The sequence below is a fragment of the Haliaeetus leucocephalus genome, unplaced genomic scaffold, assembly GCF_000737465.1.
Source record: "Haliaeetus leucocephalus isolate CR32 unplaced genomic scaffold, Haliaeetus_leucocephalus-4.0 Scaffold173, whole genome shotgun sequence".
NCBI lineage: Eukaryota > Metazoa > Chordata > Aves > Accipitriformes > Accipitridae > Haliaeetus > Haliaeetus leucocephalus.
In genome coordinates this window covers 3,943,942-3,964,833 of record NW_010972609.1, presented here as the reverse complement: position 1 = coordinate 3,964,833, position 20,892 = coordinate 3,943,942, and the positions used below count along the sequence as shown (strand labels likewise).

General features: G+C 38.3%; 1 protein-coding gene across 1 annotated transcript in view; it reads right to left on the bottom strand.

The window, feature by feature from the left end:
- LUZP2 (leucine zipper protein 2) overlaps positions 1–20,892 on the bottom strand; it is a 204,193-nt gene that overhangs the window by 41,600 nt on the left and 141,701 nt on the right. Inside the window, exons 8-9 of the mRNA XM_010563716.1 lie at positions 5,932–6,006; positions 1,711–1,875 (exon numbers count right to left, since the gene is read on the bottom strand). Coding sequence (XP_010562018.1) covers positions 1,711–1,875; positions 5,932–6,006 — 240 coding nt within the window. The remainder of the gene's footprint in view (positions 1–1,710; positions 1,876–5,931; positions 6,007–20,892) is intronic.

Below are 20,892 nucleotides of genomic sequence, written 5' to 3'. Positions count from 1 at the left end.
ATGAGGTGTCAACGTGTGGAAGAAGAGGATTGCAGACCATTATTTTCTCAGACATTTTCATGGCATGTGCCAAGTACAGAGAAATGTGAGCGATGTCTATTAAAGAGGCAGCCTAACTTATTCAAGCACTTTTGGATACACAGGACATAACGCTGGTTCTCAAAAGGTTGGAGCATGGAAATACCGATACATTTTACAAACGGGAACATTAAACACAAAATCTATATGATCGCAGAAAAAGGAAGGAAGAGTGTTCTGTGTTTCAGTCAAATATCAAAAATCTAATTCTAACCTCTGCTCTGTATTCCCCTTTCCTCTGCTGCACAACACTAATACCTGTAAAATCAAGGAGACTTCAAATGCTTCAAAGGCTCTGACCCTACAGCAATCTTGGACACGGGCATAGTGGCTTCTTGGTCCTTATCCTTCAGTACACCTGTGCTTTCATGGCAGAGGCACAAACACTTCCAACCTGATTAGATGGACAATTAGAACCAGATAGACAATTCTACAGCCACATTAATCAGGAAAAATGTGCTCCTGAGATCCCAGAGTGAAGCTCAGTCTGCATGACCTACAAAAGAAGAGTCCACTCTCCTGCAGAACGTAGAACCAGTGATCTTAATCCAAACGAGCACTAATATCCCCGTGTGCTGCTATTAATGAATACAGTGCTTTGTTTCCAGAGGTAGCAATTTTGGGGAATGAAGGTTTCTTCCTATAAAACAGTTATTAAGGAACCGACAATCATTACTGTAAAAGTAGCAATGTGAGATTCAGTTTTATAATTATATTCTGCTTTCTGAAATTACATTTCGATTCTAATTACATACAGAAAGATTACTAGTTTTTGGCTTCAGCCTCTGTACTAATAGTGAATATCAACAGCTGCTGTATAAAAATTACAAATGGGCTATGAGTTAGCAATTCCTATTTATATTTCAGGAAAAAGTTTTGGAATTTGAGGAGGACATTAAAGTGTCCTTTAATCATTCTTCGGTAAAACTTCCTTTTTAATTGAAATCACAGATTTCTTCTAGGTCTATTGAACCAGTTGAATACATGAGCAAATTGCAACCCTGGAGATGAAAATTATCAGGACAGTTGTTAATCACAGTAAATCTTGAGTGTATTAAAATGCTTGAATCTATTGAATCAAAACACTTTTCATCAAGTTTTTTTCTCATCCTTTCTCCTAAACTGCTCTTCCCATCTTGCATGATTAGAATATTCCTTGTGGCCTATTATCAATTCATAGATCCCTTTTGGCAAATTTGATTTGTATCCCCCAGACTATTTTAGGTTTTTATATCAGTCTTTTTCACTAAAAAAATCACGACAAGCAAAAACTGTCTTACTGTTTAGTGCCATATTACCACAAACTCGCTATCGGTGCCCGACAGGTCAATAATCCTATGAATTAGCATCCTCACTTATTTCAGATGCAAATCCATCTTCCTTGTAGATTTGTTATGCAGACATGGTTCATTTAGCAAGTGATAGACAGAATTTTGTTCCTCAGCAGTAAAAGTAACTGCTTCCTAACTTTAAAAAAAGTTTATTGACATCAGAAACAGGCTTAGAATTATCCCCAGAATTCATCCTAGTCTTTCAATGAATTTAAAATCCTCCTTAGTTCCAGTTTGATGCTCTTACAGGACAAACTTTCAAAGATGTTTGAAAAAAAAAAACCCGAGAGAGAAACTGTACCTTGGTGCTTGTCACTTGAAATGGAACTTTTGAGCCCTTTGTAACTAGGGTTGTCAGCTTCTCAGCTGGTTTTGAAGGGATTAGATTCATAGCGGGAGGCTGATTGTGCAGAACGGAAGACAGGCAAAGCTGCACGGTCTCCTTCAGAGCTTTCAGCTGTGACTCCTGGGGAAAATAAGAAATCATCAGTTCTCTAAGATGTGTTATTATGAACAGAATTGCTTGCTTTCGCTCTCCGCATTAAACCAAACATTTATGAACAGCTGCTGCTTTTTCTTATTAACAGAAGAAATGAAGGCTGTTCAAAGCAGTTTTTTTATAGGATTAGGTTACTGTGCATTACACACCAAACTGCCCAGAAAGTCATTGCACTCTTCCCTCCCCTCCGTACAGTTTTATCCACACTGATTATTGCCACTAATTATTAAATATTATTTCATCTGAAAAGAAACAAAAATACAATCTACCAAATATCATACAGCGTCCAGACTTTTACAGGCAACAGTTACAGAGAAGTAAACGTTCACAAGTACTGCAAAGACGCAGACTTTGCATGGAATTTTGTTTATAATGTTCAGGATAATTTATAAAGATTGATTTTAACCCAACAAAGACGACTTCCCTCAGGAACATATTAAGCTGTTGCAGTGTACAGTAAATAAACCATAGGCCTTTTCACCTCTTAAGACTATGATTGTCCAGATCCATTACTGTCCATCAAGCCGAACTAAAACTTTTAAGTGGCAAAGTGCTTGCAACTCATGCTACAACACTGCTATTTTACTCATAGAAATAGAGAGAGATGTATTAATGAAAATAGCAGTCTGTCATTGAAATAAACTGGGACAGTACGAACAGTGAGGCAAGTACAGCACTGAGGAAATCTCATTTTAAAATCTTTGCTCCATCCCAGCAAAACACTTAGAGTCAGATGTTAGATATTGAGGTGACTGCCTTATACTCATTTCAGGGGGAGTTAGGCAGCATTTGGCCTTTAAAAAAAATAATCTTGCTCTTATTCTTTATATTAAGAATATGCCTATAAATATGAGCTACATCAGCACATTTCAACTTTCAAAGATTTTTTTTGAAGATACCTAAATCAAGGTATACCATGGCAAAAGTTGATGGAAAATATATTATAGGTAACATTACACACTACATACTATATATGTGAAACATTACATATACAATATGAAAATATTTCACAGTTATACAAATCCTAAGCAATGGCATTCGACATATACCACCTTGTCTCAGTTTATTTGAAAAACAAGTATTTTTTAGAACCTGACAAATATTCTGTTTTACATCAGGTAAAGTTCCCCTGAACTGGAACCAGGGAATACATCTCATAACTGTAAAAATCTGAGTGTTTCTTTAAAAATAAACAAGCAAAACTAGTTAGTAGGGTACATTTCAATGGTAGGATCAAAGACAACGATAAAAAGACTATTAATGCACAGCACAATAAGGAAAATCAAAGAAATAGGAGATGGACTAGAGTTCGGTTTGTTTGCAAACAGACAAAACGGAATGTCTGTCCCTTAAGATGTGTGCAGTGAGAAGCAATGCTAGATTATCATCAGAGAGGACAGCACTTTGTATGAATTACTTATTAAAATGTATGAACCTGGAGTCAGACTGATATGTCTCTAACCTAATGGCAGTGTAAAAGGGAAAGGATTACTTTATCCATCTGACTCGGAGATCTTTTAATTTCTAATTGGCAACAGAAGATCTTAGCATACTTCTGTTCATGTAATATGTCTTTTCCCCATCTTTTCAAGAAGTGACTGCACAGAGAACATAAATCACCATTTGACATCGTCAGAATAAGCTCAGACACCAACCTGGCGGAGGTAGCAGACTGTCTAATTTTGCCTGAAGATATGGACTCAGCCCTTATAGCACTATATGACCCTAGTGCTCCCTGCAAATCACACTGATTTGAAACCACACTCCTCCTGTCCGGAAAACCCTCCAGATCATTTCTCATCCTCTCATCTCCCACCCCTGCCGCCCAGTCCCTGTTCTGCCTTGGCTACGGCCAGCCATTTTGCTATTCCAAAGGTAAAAGCAGAATAGGTTACTTTGTTTTCATCCTGTGGGTAGCAAAATTCAAGTTTGACTTTGCTGATAGGAGTCGTATAAATGGGTAGCATGAGACTACAACTTAAGGAAACACTATTGGAACCAGGAATGTCATTTGACAAAGCCCTTGATAACCCTGCAGAGATGTGATTGGGATCAAAGCAAGCTGCTTGCTGGTCAAAATGCTGCCAACATATGATCCATGTCTTCAGATTTCCCAGATCTGTCTATACTCTTGTCGTGTGGTTGGATTCAATACAGAATAATTTGGGCTGTGGTAATGCAAAATTTGTCAGTCTTCCAAGGGTCCATCACGGGAACTAGAAAAGTGTTGTAGTGTAGGTAGACTTAATGAGAGACACTAAGACCACTGTCAGCACAAACTAGTATTTAATGGAAATGTCTGATACCTTCCCAAAAGAAAAATACAAATAATGCCTATTTATAGGTACAGTTTGAGATTTGATCACTCAATTATTCATTTTAAATACAGCTCATTCCAAAAAGGCACATTACTTTACACATTGCTTCCATTCCTTTAGCTGAAACTACGCGTGCTAACGTTGCCAAAACAGTCAAGGCCAAAGTCTTCACCGAAGACATGGATGGACCTTGGCCGTCTTTAACTCTTTTCAGTTCATAGTTCATGCAAAAAAGGTTCTTAACGAGGAAAGAAAGGTACCTACAACTTAGTCTTATTACTCCGCAAGTTAGAACTAGTCAAATACAGGTATTTCTGGTCTCCTAAAACTGTCTCGCAATTCTCGCTGGCATGAACTTTGCTTTCTTCCTTCATTTGCACTGCTTTTTTTACTCCTGCTTGCCATTTCCACTGCACTTTCACAGAATGTAAGCAATGACACCATCCAAAGACTCTCTGAATGACGATTTGCAAGAAGATGACACTGGGCTTCTGGTTAAGCCTATGGAACCACAACTGAGCCCTAAATTAAAATTCTATAACATTTAATAGGAAAGAAACAGAGGGTCAGGCAAGACAGTTGGGTGTGCTGCAAATCCCCTTTTAATTTGCAAACAGAATCCCTTAATAGCATTCTCATTAAAAGTTCCTGATGTCAAATGTTCTTTGCTTTCTCCTTCACAACTGTCTGCATTATAATGAATAACTGCACTTAGAAGATATTTACGGTAAGCATTGCTCTCCTGCCATTGCCACAGACAGTATACTGGCACTAGTGAGAGACCGTGTCCGTGAGTGTTGTACGAGCAAAGAAGGAACATGCTTAATTTTTAAATTAATATGTGGAGGAGTTCTGTTCAGTAGTAACAAGAAACACATGATCTATCACCAGACGTACACAGAGGTTTGAATAACGCTACTGCGAGCATTGCTTACGCAGGTGACATTTTGCAATGCTGGATGCAAATCCTCACTCAAGAGGATGATTTCAGTGACTGAAATATTGAAGATAAAGAAAAATGCTTTTAGTGCAAGGGGAATACTTTTTTTTTTTAATGTCTAATGGAACCTGAAAATATTAGAAAACCAACCCCCAAAAGTAGTCTTTGATAGCATATCGAAGTTTTTTCCTTTCTGATAAACTGTTTCCCTATTACACGATATTTTCTTCCCAGCTACCCTAAATCTAGAAGAAAGTTCCCCTGTTGCACAGCTGACGGGCATGAACGTGTCCTGCTTTGTCCCCTTCCTGGGATTCCCCGCAGCCTCCCGGACATGAGTGGGCTCCTCTGCCCACAGAAGAGTTAGCTCCATCACGTCAGTCCCACTCTAACAAGAGACTGACCCCTTTCTATACTGCATCCTCCTTGGAACTATGACTAAACCTCAGATAAAAATCATATTGGTTACAGGCACATTCTCGTTAGTGTACTTTTGCACATAAAGCATTGTAGTATTTGGCTTTCTGTGGGTTTTTGAGATGTTTCTTTCTAATTTGATTGGCCTCCTTTTAAATAACTTTGCAGCTGTACTTAACTTCATGCATCATAATTAGTTCCACTGATTTCAGTAGCATTACTCCCAGGTACATGCAATTAAGTATGCATCTAAATCATTGCAAGACTTTAATTTGTTTTTGTCAAATTACACTGAAACATTCACAGCTGATAGAGATAAACATGCTCACATTACGTTACACTTCTTACTTTGTCAAGGGCTGCCTTTTCCAATTCATCTTTTGCAACTGCTAGTTTTTGCTCCAGATCTGTTAGCTGTTGTGCCTGTGGAAATAAAGAAGAAAAAAGTGATGCAATCTGCAATGCATTTTTTCCCCATAATTTTTCATGCAGTGCCTATGAGAGAGGACAGGATATATATTTTACAAGTAACATATACGAATTGGGTCAGAATTGCTTGCAAAAAGACCAGGCCTCAAGGGATGGGGTTTTTTTCCTGAGAAAAAGTGTATTTTTATGTGGGAACTGGGCTCAGATGTGCTCCATTTATGTGAATGCAAGTTTACTCTAATTTCAACGTCAGTAGCAAAAGTAACTCTAGACTATATTTAGAATTATGCCATAATATCCTTCTGAAAAATTCAAAATATTTAAACAGTTTTTACTATTTTGTTCATTTATTTGACTTCTGCTTGTAATTTGGAACACTATTTTGTAGTTTTAAACGTTAGGATGCTAACATTAATGTGACTTGGCATAAACAGAGAAATTAGAAAACACCCAAACATTCATGCGTGTAGACACCTTACGAAATGCTACTATCTGCCGGTATACAAGGGGTTAAGTCCAGATTTGTTTCTCCATCTCCTTCCCTGGAAATGTGAAAGGAAAACTGACAAAACAGCTAGCTATGCAACCACATAGTGAGAAAGCATTTGGGGAGATTTGTGTTTGAAATCAGGGTCAGGCAAGCAGCCCGCACCCTGTGAGAAAGGGCTGTTGGCTTTTTATATGACATCGCATTCTTTTCCTGCATAGTGCTTCAGGAGGAGATCTGGCTTTTTACAATGTATATGCAGTGTATTGAGTGCAGGGGTTCAGAAGATGCTTTTAAATACTCAGTAAAGGCAGGCAATGATTTTCTCTCCCCTTCCCTAGGAGCCAGACACGCACAAACAGACTGCTCTCTTCAGGGAAATACATCCTCTGCAAGAACCTTCCATTGGAGGTGCTGGAGCTCCCAGATTCCTCCACTTCTCAGCCCTGTCATTAATAGCACGTTACAATGCAACCACAAGGGATAAGGTACAGGGGGTTTTTTACTGTGGAATTTGCAAAACCAGGTCACTAGTTGGTTTCACCGTTTATGAAGGGAACCATAGAGAAAGACACCGGACTAATCAGCTTTCTTTTCTCTCTGAAATACTGATTAGGTAATGCACATTTTGTGCATCAAGAACAATTGGATAAAGTTCTCATTTCTCAGCTAAAAAGCAACACATTTTAATTTTGACCAAGTATTTGCAAGCACCCTTTCCCTCAGCACCACCCCATGCTCACCAGGTTTCGGAAGTTCATCCCCAGCCAGATACTATTTTCTTGCCAGACTTTTCAAGATCACGTGCACTCTGCTGACTGTAGCATAGCCTAATGTATAGCCACACAACATAAATGCTGTTTAGCATAAACCCTACAAAACAAGGTTCACTTGGTCTCTGGGTCGGGGCAATGACCGTACTTCCAGCACATATCGGAGCTGATGCGTATTAGCTTAGGCAAGCCTGTAGACCTCAGCAGATACCTCAAGTGATGTTTATTAGCGTTAGGCATAGGTTATACTGGCTGGTAAAACAACAAAATCCTGGGATTTTTAGTTCCCTGCCCACGTAAAGAACTACTTAGTCGCATTTTAAAACAGGATTAGGCATTTTTATCTGTGGATTCATCAGAGCAGTCAACAGTTTCATGAGTCAAAACCAATCTTGAAGGAATCTTGCTTCAAAGCAGAAGTCAACTGCTTCCTCAGGTGCAGGGAAGTCTCTTGCGAATGCAGTCCCTAATTTCCACTGCATCACGTTTCTTACACCCGATACCAGTCGCTATCACGCACACAGATCAGACCACTGGTTTGGCTCCTCAGTCTGGCAGCAGAGCATCTAATACAGGAAGAATCCTTCCATCTCACTAGAATTTGCAAAATTTAACTAGACTTATCACTGGCTTTTTGGAGAAAAAACTTACTAACATATCAGAATTTTTCTAGAGTTCAGTGACATTTGCATTTGTTACTAACCATGGTACATAATACCACTCACAGTAAACATGGTGCCAGTCAGTGTTTGAAAGACTGAACATTAAGCTTGGCTCGGACGCAGAGACAGTTCTCTTTAGATACTAGAACTAGACCAGGCAATTTCTCACATCGTTATCATTTTAATAATTGCTACTTATTAAACTATTTTTAAAGTAGTTATACAAAGTCATATATTTTCAATTAATGAGAAGCAAGATTTGAAAAACAGTATATATAGTTAAATAATTTGAATTGCCATTAAAAAGGAAATTATACCAAATAACATTTACATGATAAATGAGAGGCCAGGATGGCATCTCGGATGGCGTGCATTGCTAAAGGATTAGAATCACATGCAAGATGATGGATTGCCAGACGGTGCGGGCCAGACAACTAGGCAACTTCTCCATTCAGCACCATCTGTGTTACAATTTTAAGCAGTGGAATACCAGAGCTAAAGTTATGAATTTCAGGGTGTCTGGTTTCCTTCAACACATGCATTATGTAGGCACCTGAAAAGCTGGGTAGTTGATAGAAAGCAAGAAATGGTGGTTAGAGGTGACTGCTGCTTCTTTCCTTGCAGGGGGATGCCTGGTGCTACATAATAGGTTGTACTCGATGAAACCACAGCCATATCAAAAACCAAGTTGGAAGAAAAGTGTTTAATTTCTTTAACTGATGCCTGCCATTATAAAGATTTAATATATTTTAATAACACTGCTCACATCAAGGAAAACGTTTTCTGTTTACGGTGAAAAGGTATTCTTCCAAAGGACAGGCTCGTATGTATTAATAAAGCCTTTCTGAGTGTATCATTAATCGAGCCTTATTCTTATTTTTGGTAATACTGTCTTATTTTGATGGACGAACTTTTTCTGTAACTTTCATGTATATTTATTTTATTTCACCAATAACTGAGCCAATAGGTCAGTGATATCAGTCCAACTGACATGAAGTGAGAATAAAATCCTGGCATTAAAAATGTAGTTTTGATGAAGAGTTTGCTCGTGAGTAGCGATATTTATTTATATCTTAGACACAAAATGGCAGAATAATCAATTTTTTTTCTGAAATTTTTTGTCTCTCAAGGCTGAATTCATATTGCAGTAGTCTCACTGCTGGTTTAATTTATAAGTTCTTTAGGGAGCCTAATTCAATTAATGTGGCTTGGATACCGAATAAAGAAAAAAGGCAAAATACCAGTAGGACTACACAAGACCAATTCTGATAAGGAGTAAAGTGCCTTTAAAAAGCACAGTCTGAAAAAAACTTAAAAATATTAAGTTCCTCTTAGGCATTCTTGCAGAAACAGGTCTTACAGAGGAAACAGTGAGATAATTTTTTCATCCTCTGAAAGAGTGCACCGCGCAATTACTGTCAGGGAAGTACACTTTTCTAACTCTCTTAAATGAATGTGCTTACCTTTACCCATTGTGAATTACATTAGACAAAATGTCCATATTTAAATTCTTCCAGGCATAAATACAAAAAGCAAAAAGCAAAGACTAGTCTGATTTCAGGAAGACAAAGAGAAATCCAGAATGACATAGAATGTTTTGCAACGAGTAATTGAGACCAGAGAGAATTTCTGCATATACATCAAAAATGTGAAGGCAATGCTTACATGTCTTTGGGATGAAGACTTTGAATGTTCAAGAATTTATAAATATCATATCAATATAATGCAAGTAATTGAGATGTTTGTATTCCTCAAAGGCACAGAAAAACAACAAAACAGGGGGGAGAGACAGGAGCTTTGTAATCTGAAAAACAGTGGCTAGAAGCTTTACACTTCTCACTTCCTTAGTCACAGCAAAAGAAAAAAACATTCACTAGTGGTCTTTTGTGTACCTTTGGAGAAGTTATAGCTTTTGTTTGTTTTAAGAAAATAATCCTTTTGATGATCTTTCTTGGGACAAACATACCCAGGTAAATACAATGAATAAATTACTGGTGGATTACATATTGTTGATAACAATGTGGTACTTTACAAATAAGCTCCAAATACAGCTACTTTAACTGTTCTTGTTCATATTTTACCCTGAAAATGTAGAGCTGAACTTTCTTCCCAAACGCACAGACATCTCCTCCTCCCAGTCCTCCCATTTCTTCTCAGGAGTCAGACAAAACCTAAAGCTTCTCACCTTTTGAGGTGAGTTACTAGACTTTTCCTGAAGGTACAGGTCAGCAAAACCAGGCTGTGATCCTATTTCTGTGTACAATTTAACAAACCAAATAACCCAATGACTCACTGAAAAAAAAAACCCCAAACAATCCTATTTCCTTCTGAGCAGTGCCAGAAACAGGACCCCTTACTACAATTAAATACTGGGCATGCTGCGTGGGTTGGAGGGAGGACAGAGTGCATGGTGCCCACCTTAACATTTCGGTTTTGTTTAATCCCTGATCTATTCCGTGTTAATAGCAGGGTAGGAATTCCACCCCCAGAATAATTAAGAGTTACGGTTCCGATCAGGCAGGTGAGGCAGCTGCCCAGCTGTACAGCTATTACAAATACTGCACACTTCTTAGCACAGCCAAAAAATATTTTTTAAAAGGCTTTCTAGCATTTCTTTCCCAGAAACTTTATACAGCATGTCAGTGTGGAATATAAAGTATATAATGATGGCTTTTGCTGGTGGGGGTTTTTTTTATGTTTTGGGAGAGTGTGTGGGGGGTGTTGTTTTTTTTTGTTTGGTTTTTTAAACTTGTAGCTGCTTAAAATACTCCATTCCCTTTCTTTTCCTTACACAAAATTTCAAAGGTTTGGGTTTTTTTGTTTTGTTTTGTTTTGTGTTTTTTTTCCAGAACAGGCTAGGTTATAGCTTCACATTAGAAGGATTACTCACACGTGCAGAGATAAACATAGTCATGACCGGGTTTTCTTTACTTCAAGACATGATAAATTGGGATTTTATTTGGTTATTACAAAACGTTTAAGGATGTATTGTATTTCATACCAAGGATTGCTGTTTACCGAGGACAGAATTAACACACATTCTGCTTAATTAGAAAACATGATTGACTAAGTGATGTTTAATCACACGTTAAATAGGTTGGGTATTCTGAACTCCACTTTTTCCCGCACAGCCTTAAATAAATGTTTAACAAAAAAGATAAAAATACTTTATGTACAACTTTTTATTTTATAATTGATTATATTTTCTAACTAGGACAACTTTTTAAATTGGAAACCACTTAACCGGAAACTTGAATAAATTATCTGGTAAACACAATTCGACTGTGCTTATTCTGTAAGCATTACTTGTATCTTAGAAAAACAGGGACTTGTGCTTCTAAATTGTACTGTCTACTGTAGCACAAGGTGTTCAATGTGTTACACTTTTTGGCAGCTATTCCATTTAATCAGACTTGCAGCAAAACCCAGACGTTCAGCAATATCTGAATTATATTTCAAGCACTTACAACAAGAAAAGTCAGTTAAAAACATCATTTCTGCAAAGTCTCACAGCTTGTACATTTTCTTAATGCTCGTCACTGCCACAATACTTTTATCTCTCATTTCTGACTGTTACGGATGTACATTAAAAAAAGGAAATAAGAACTTTGTGGTTTTTTATTAGCTGAAATTTCACTTTTCCTTCCCCAACACTCATGCTTTTCCTTCACGTAAAACTTGTTACAGTGAAAGCAAAAGAGCAGCTCGCTAGGGTTTTAGTAAAGTACTCGGCCTCTAACTAAAGGAAAACAACTGTTTCTCTGCAGAAACACAGTCAGAGGATGCGCACGAAGAGAAGAGCCTGGTCTGCCCCTTTACCTCCCGTAGGGGATTTTCCTCCCTTCAGATCAGGCTGGAGCACCTTAGGTTTTAGCACCGGTTGTTGTTTCCGATGGATAACCGATCCACATGATTACAACAACCTCCTGCTCTTTCTTTTCCAAGTCAGTCTTCTTTAAACCATTGTATTGCTCATTTTAGCAGTACGAGAACAAACGCTGAGGGGGTAGGCATTTTAAAATTCACGTTAGGCACACCAGAATGGTCTACACTGCTGTCAGTAGTGTGCTGGAAACATTTACTTCCTTTTTTCTTGAGAGAATTAGTTAACATCTTGCCCAAAGGTTCAGCTTTTTGGTTTGGGGGTTTCTTTCTAAGATTTGACCATTCCAGTCAAAAGTATAATTCAGTCAGGAAGATACAAAACAAAGAAAACAGAATAGTATTGCTGGTAATATCACTTAAAAGTGTTTGTCAAGAGATAACATCTTAAAACTCCATTTTAAAAACTTTACCTCATGTTCAGCTGATGAATAAAGTAAAACCTAAAACACCCAACAAATACAGTATTCATTTACACCAGCATATTCATTACTGCAAAGTGCCTCCAAATCAGCCAACAATGAGTAATTCAGAAATTTCAAAACCCTCCCCAAATGCAGATTAAATTTACTGTGTTTGTTCTGAGAACTTCAGCTGCAGATCATCCCATAGGTGGTTCTGAATTTGCTTTCAGTAATACCCCAGAAAACAGGTTCAAGGAAGGAGGAGACTAAGTGATGCAGAACTATCTTCCCCAATCATTTTTATTTCCCTCCGATTTGGAACAAATGCCGAGGCATTCAGAATTGCCTCTGCTAGGAAGCACACCTCATTTGGGACGTACATGTCAATGGCTCCAGATGCCGATTGCCTGGAGCCAGGTGATCTCCCAAGCAATCACCCCACAGCATGGTTCATCAAGGAGCCCCAGGGCTGGTTCTGGATTTCGACGTGTGCCAGGTGCCACTAAGGACCCGGTGCCCAAGACACCACCTTGGCTGCTCCTCTGGCTTCTCCGGTTCCAGGGAAATCCAACGAGCATGGGCACCGTGGCTGGCACCCGCTCTTCGTTCTCACAGTTTGTCATGTTTGCGCCTGACCGTTCCCTCCCTCCGTGCATGGAGGCTGACAGCACGTCTTGTCCCCGATATCCTCAGCATAAAATGTCTTCAGTTCTAATATTTCAGAAAAAGACATTTTTCCTGGCAATTTCTACAGCACCTACCACTGCAGAGGCTTAAACGTTGAAGAAAAATGATTGTGCCAAAACAGTTGCCCTCAAAGTATACTCCTGGCATCGGCATTACTCGTACAACTTCTTGCCCCCTTTTGACATATAACACACGTGGATCCAGGTCCACAGTTTTCATAGAAAACATTCCCTCTTTTTCCTGCTGCACATTTACACAAGATGAAGCTCTGACTCATCTTTCAGCTTCTTACATGCCCTTCCCTCAGTCCTGTTTTTTTCTCTGATCTTTGGGCAGTTTGGAATTTTTCAATACTTTACGTGACAAAGGTTTTTAAATTTTTCAACCCTACTGGGCACACTCAAAATCATTATTATAATTAAACCACTTGGAAAATGTCAGTCGAAGCCCCAGTCAATTTCCATTGACTATCAATAGTAAACCTCTCCTCATTTTAATGGGAACTGGACCAGGACTGTAAGTTGATTGAATAGCTGTACGCTACCAGTTAAACATGGAGCTGCTGCTGCTAGATTTAAGTAACCTTGTCTCATGCTGGCTATTGACTAGCCTTGTCTCACACGGTAACTCAAACCAGCTATTTAAAACTGCATTACCGTCTAATGCAAATCCATATCCTTAAGGCCACATCCTCAGGGCCATATAGAAACTTTAAAATTCATTTTTTCAGTTCATGAAAAAAAGTTATAATTGTTTTTCGTGCTCAAAACTGTGTTATAAAAACGTACTGACAATAAACTGATAGACCTGAATTACTAAGTACTGAAACAATATTCACATTTTGCAAATCTGCTATTTCCAAAACTGCATGAAACCACTAAAAAAATAGAAGAGTAGAAGGTTTGTTTCAATAAGGGTATCAATGAATTATGTTAATACATAATCCAATGTCCTTACTGGGAAATATATATGATGACATCCCCCCACCTTCTTGCATGTCACTTATCTCTTTATATTAAAAAAATTCCCATGTCTCCAAATAGCCTGTATTTTTCAGCAGCCAGTTCTGTCTAGATCTTCAGGCCCCTCCTGTCTTGCTAACATAATATGCTAACATTAACACATTACTAACGATTATAACATCAAAGCAACAACATACAAAATGCTAAAGTACGGCATTTGAAATGAAAATACGCACCAGCAAAAAGGGGCCGAAGTAAACAGTGACATCTGCTTCCTAAGCAAAACACACGTAACCTAGATAAGCCTTTCAAAATACTTTTTTGTTAAGGTCATGAAAATACACTATACCGCTATTCAGGAAAAAAAAAAATTACCTACTACAAAATAAATAAATAAATAAATCTCGTGCTTCATGAAAACAAGAAGTACTCACTATACAGTGCTAAAAGTCCATGTAACAGAAGATAAGGAAACGATCCCTACCCTAACTATGTTACCACAACAAGATAGCTATCTGAAAAGTAATCATGCCATCTTTTACCACCCAAACATAAACTACAGATATTTATGCAACAGCCCTAATATATTTTACAAAAATCAACTAAGCAAATTTCAATTTCCTGTCTCTCCCAGGGGCTTCAGCTTCTACTGAGAAAAACAGCTCAATAATATCCTGTCTTAAAACATTTTTCTACATCTAGTAAGTAGCCAGATCTACTCACAAATAATTGATAACCTGAAAACCAAAATCATACATCCAGTGGGTAAATTCCAGCTACATATCTAAAAGTGTACAAACATACTGACTTGATCAAGGAAAAAAAAGAAATCCCAAAGTCAATAATCAACAAAAGCATTATAAAAAAAATAAAAACATCATAAGCCTTCTCACTTGGAATGAAAAAAAATCTAGCAGTTTCTAAGACTGAACTACACGTAGCAAGAGCTTTATAGATCCTAAACCATGAAGACTAAATCCAACACTCATTATATTACGGAGTAGAAATACCTCAAGGAAGAGCCCACAATCTCTTATATTAAACATCAGTTCTCACTCATGACATATTAACCCATAAAAGCCTGCACAGCTGAGCCCATCAGTCATCCACCTCAGGATGCAGCCTGCCAGATTCATCAGCAAAAAACCCCGACCTGGCACAAAATTCATATAAAATCCTATTATTCTCAAAACAGTAAAAATTGAATTCTGTAAAATTATCACATTCTAGAAACTCACATATAAATAGAACAATCTTCATGTAACAACTTCAAACATGAATAGAATCTACATTATATTTCCATTGTCTAAGCCACCAATGCAATTGCTTTCAGGAATACACTCAGTTTTCTTCCTGCCATCCTGATGGCTTTCAACAAACAAGGATACTCCTTGAAGAAAACACACTATTTTCAAGCAAGTCATCAAAGAATAGCTGTACATTATCACACTGCAACATGAAAATCCAGCTCTCCCTAACAACATGCTCCTGGCTGTCATACAACACCAGATACAGCAACTTCTGTGAAAGAGCATTAATTGCTGATTAAGCTATTAAACATATAACTTTACTAATTTTGTAATTACCTTGTATTGAAAATGCTTTGAAAGAGAAATGTCATCAATCTTTCTATCTGGCTTTGCACAAACTAATGTATAAAAATGGAATCAGAGCACGAAATACAAACCGCTCCACAAGTTCTGGTCTTGTAGACAACCTGAACTGCATGTATAACCATCACATCACTGCGTCTATTACTCACAAATGTTTAGTAATATTAGCACAAAGATGATAATTCCCGAGCTAAAGATGAAGAAAAGAATTTTGCAATACTTGCAGCCACGATGCTGTCTCCTACCCTCATAGACGTTCACTACAGGAGAACAAATCATAGTTTGAAATAATTACTGAAAATAATACTACCGAGGTCATCTCTCAAGGTCTGGGGCAAATTCAATGACATCTTTCATAGAATACCAAGTTGGTAGGGACCTCAGGGATCATCTGGTCCAACCTTTCTTGGCAAAAGCAAGGTCTAGACAAGATGGCCCAGCACCCTGTCCAGCTGAATCTTAAAAGTGTCCAGTGTTGGAGAATCCACCACTTCCCTGGGGAGATTATTCCAACGGCTGATTATTCTCATTGAGAAAAATTGTCGTCTTGTGTCCAGTTGGAATGTCCCCAGGAGTAACTTGCACCCATTACCCCTCGTCTTTTCCATGTGACTCCTTGTAATGAGGCAGTCTCCATCTTCTCTGTAGCCATGCTTTAAAATACTGGAACATGGGATCAGGTGTCCCCTAAGCCTTCTTTTCTGAAGGCTGAACAAACGCAGTGCTCTCAGCCTTTCCTCATATGGCAGGCTTCCCAGTCCTTTGATCAGCTCTGTGGCCCTTCTCTGGACCCTCTCCAGCCCTTCCACAGCTTTTTGGTATGGCGGGGACCAAAACGGAACACAGTATTCCAGGTGTAACCTGACAAGTGCTGAGCAGAGTGGGATAATGACTTCTTTCTCTCTGCTGGTGATGCCCTTGTTGATGCAATGCAGGATCCTGTTGGCTTTCTTTGCCGCAGCAGCACACTGTTCGCTCACATGGAGCTTGTTGTCCACCAGGACGCCCACATCCATTTCCACAGAGCTGCTCCCCAGCAGGTAGATCCCAGCCTGTGCTGCACTCCTGGATTATGGTTTCTCAGGCGCAAGACCTTACCTTTGTCTTCGTTGAACTTCATGAGGTTCTCGTTAGCCCACTCTTCCAGCCTATCCAGGTCCTCTTGCAGGGTGGCTCTCCCTTCCAAAGCGTCTACTTCCCCACTCAGTTTGGTATCATCAGCAAACTTCATCAGGGTACACTTGATGCTGTCATCCAGATCACTTACAAAGATATTAAACAGTGATGGATTTTGGTGGGTCGATACACAATTTATTTCCACCACCATGTCCACCCCTTTTCAGCCAAATTTAAATGCTATGGTACACAGTACCTCTTTTTTCAGGTGTAGTCCTAGATCTTTAGACAAATTGTTTTAGGTAAAAGATCATTTTCCTCTCTACTACAACTCTGTCCAATTACAGATTGGTAGGAGTTTTCACTTGATTGTTTTCTGTTAGTCACGGTTGTGCATCATCATTTTTATTGCTTTAGGAAGCGGTATTAGGCTCTAAGTTCCTTACAGATTCAGCAGTGGCTGAAGAACCTGAAGACTGGAAAAGAATATGCATGATACCCCTCTTGAGAAAGAGACAAATTGAAGGGGTCATGACTTATAGATCCATTAGTACAACATTCATTTTTGGAAAAGTACTGCAAAGAATAATCAGACTACCTCTCCAGGGGACAGAGTTTTATTTGGTATATATATCATTAATGAACTGAACAGTGAACTAAACATAAACTCATTAAATATTCTGGTGACTTCAAACCAGAACTCTGTGTGTCATAGAAGATGGGATTTATCTAAATGTATCCTGACAGACTGGAAAAAATAGGATGACATTCACTAAAGACAAATATAAGATGCTAAATGCAGACAGGAATGATCGATAAAACAAATATAGAATATAGAACCGTAGGGATGAATGACTCTAGATGATATCACCACTGAATATGTCACGTTTTTGTAGAAAAGGCAAAGAACACTGTGGGTACAGACTACAGAAATCCTTTTGCTTTGCTCAGCATGAGTGAAATGGCCAGCTGGCCTTCAGTGTCCATTTTAGGGCACTGCAAATGGACAGAGACCAAAGACAAGTTCAGATATGACTAACACGAAACATTAATCGTGTGCAAACATGTACTGAGAAGCAAGACTGGAAAAAAAAATTCTACCTATGTTAGTCTCACAAAGAACACTGAGAGAGACACAGGATAATAATCTCAAAATATGCAAAATATTGCTTTAAAGGAAGGGTTTAAAAAAAAAAATCAATCTATTCTCCAAGTCTATGGGAGATAGCATGATAACTAATTGGCTTCAATTTCAGTAAGGAAGATTTAAGACATGCAAAAACATTTCCTGCTACTAAGGCTAATAGACTAGAATAGACCAAAGCAGCAGAAATACATAGTTTGAACTGCTGCAAGTTTCTTAAAAAAAAAAAAAAAAATAAAAAAAATAGCTAAGCATTGTGAAAGAATAACACACATATATATAATTGAACCTTCTCTGGAGTCAGAGAATATGGAACATCCATATTCTTAGGAGGCTTTTCCATAGCCTCCTAAGCTTTTGCCAGAACTGAACCAGTGCTGATGGGAGTGCCACATATGTATAAGAATTTTTGATCTCAGTAAATACAAAGTGACTTTTCTTATTTATGTATTTAAAAGGAAAAGTCCATAAGAATATTTACAGACTTTTCATTTCATCGTCTATCAGAGTCTGCTTGTATCGTGGGCGCTTTTCATTTCTTCTTCATCCTTTGTAAGAAAAGCAAAGGCTTTTAGAGAAAAATAAACTCAAGTCAAAGAAAAATAACCTCTTTTTTACTAATAAAATCATCAAAGAGTAATATTCAAATCACAGCAGACCAATAAGAATAAATTTGTCAAATAGAAAACAACACAACATAAATAAAAAAATAGCTAAAAGGTGGTTCAGTTTGCTACTTTCTACTCATTCATTTGTCATTTCTGACGAAGTCAAGGGAAACTTTTAGACACTATTTTCTTATCTGAAGTCTTTGGTAGTTATTCTCTCAAAACTATATGCTTAAAAATGCTATGCATTAAATGCGTAATAACTGTAAGTCTCCTCTTCCAGACTCTATTCAGTCGTTATGCAATGTACTGAAGTCAGCCTGTAGCTTACAAACTTCTTCTCCCTAACAGAATCACTAGTTTAAGATCTTGGGGAAAAAAAAAAACCTCTAATATTTTGCATTACATTTATGTTTATAATTGATATTTTATAATGTTTTGTTTTGTTTTGCTTTTCCTAAGCAGCATTGCTAAATTTCCCAAGGGAGACCGCAGAAGATCCAGATGCTGAGGAAACACATTGGATGAATAAACACAGTATACAGGCTAGAGATTCTGTCTGAAAGCGAGATGAGTTATAGTATTCTCTCAGGGAAGTTGATATGACAGGCCCATAGGAAACTGTCCTCAGTTTTCTCTTATCATCTCCCTTCAACACTGAGCTACAGAAGTTACAGTTAGCATTACAGGGCAATGTAAAAGCAACAACAAAGATAAGAGCATTCTTTTTGTGCCAAATAAATCAATGTATAAATAAAGTTTAAGAAAAACAACGTTGCTTTTTGGGAAAGCTTTCTGCAAGGAAAGAAGGAGTTTTATGGTACTTTCAACATAATGAAGAATCCTTTAAAATGTGTTAAATGGACTCCTTTTTCAAACACACAAGGTCAGGTGAATTCTGCAGTTGATAACAATTTTAATACAAGCAGGTGCAAATCGTGGGTGAAGTGAATGTACATTTATGAAATGGCTGGGTTTGAGTCAAGCCTGACCGCCAGCTCTATGCAAGTAGTTAGAATTGTATTGGAAAACCTGAAACTTTTGCATCTTGATACATGTGCAAACACACAAAGCACTTCTGTAAAAGGTTATCACAAATCCAAAATTATGTAATCGATTATTTCAAGCCCAGACAACAATTTTAATGTTTAACACAAGTTCTCTGCTAAGTCAGGTCTTTGGTGGTTTCCTGGGTTTTTTTCTTTGTTTGTTTTTCTTTAATCGCTTCACCTCTTTCTCTGTAGGGAATGCAGAATCTCATAGTCTGCGTTACAGAAATAAATAGTTTGCAACTCCAGGAAATAGGTTTACTGTGGTATGTAATTAAATACTGCTAATAAGCAGGAAAACACATATGGTGGCATCAATTTTACTTTAGAGGAAGGAACGGTATAAATATTTACCACATCCAGTCAGTATGATGTGAACAATCTTACATAGTTTTGCTTTCCTTTGACTCCATTTACCATAGCAAATGCATGGTTTAAAATGGTTTTCACACATCCAGATAACAAATTGACTGGTGTAGCACTACGTGTTTCAAAGAATTTGGAAAATGGTTTTGACTTTAAATGTCAGTTTAGTTAGGTAAGTCTTTAAAACATATCCTTTGTCCCTTATATATAAAGTCATTTCAGGTGTTTCCCAGACAGAAATACTTTCTTGAAACAAGTCCTTGAAAGAAAAACAAAACAAAACATTATTTTTAACCGGCCTTCTCTTCCTTATAGAAGTCTGCGTAAGCAGTTATAAGGCAAGCCTGAATTGGAGACGTTGATACGGCACTGCTTAGTCATTTAGAGGTATCCAGCGCTCAGTACCTGAAACACTATTCAGGAGCATAGAAGAGAACCAAGGGTAAATGACAAACTTGCTCTTAATTTCTGATACTGCACTTCACAGAAACGTGTGAGTTCAAGAGTACCACCACAGAAACAAGGTAGACCACTGTGAGGAGCAGCAGAGGCCGTCAAGCGTCGGGAGCAAGGTTCTCCTCTTCCCTCCCTCCTTCCTCCCTCTTCCCTCCCCTCTTCCAGTCACCGCCACTAACCTCCCACCCACCTTCTCTTTTCCCTCTCTATTTGAGCACCTCCGTCATTGCTGCTTCCTAATACCGCTCATCTCCCAGCCCCGCACTGGTCTTCCCAGACATCCGCCAGTTTGACGTTATTACCTGGGCACCTGCTGGCTCTAAATATGTGGAGAGGTCCAAGGACCCCCAGGGCCACAGGGAAGGGGTCAGTCAGTGTCAATACCCACCGAGACAGCTCCGGCCATGTCCCTGTACCCAACCGGAGGAAACGTGGTTTGCTCTTCAGAGGAAGGTGCGTAATTACAAACCATCTCACTCGTGGTAAGACCATGTACGGAACACTTATTAGCAATTACCTAATTTCTTGTAACGCAGATGATATTTACTTGCTTATTTAAATTTAAGTTCTACCGTGGAACAAAGATTAAGTACATTGGTAGGCTAAGCGTACACATTTGAACTTTTGGCGGGGGGGGGGGGGGGGGGGGGGGTTTTACAAAAAATTTTTTT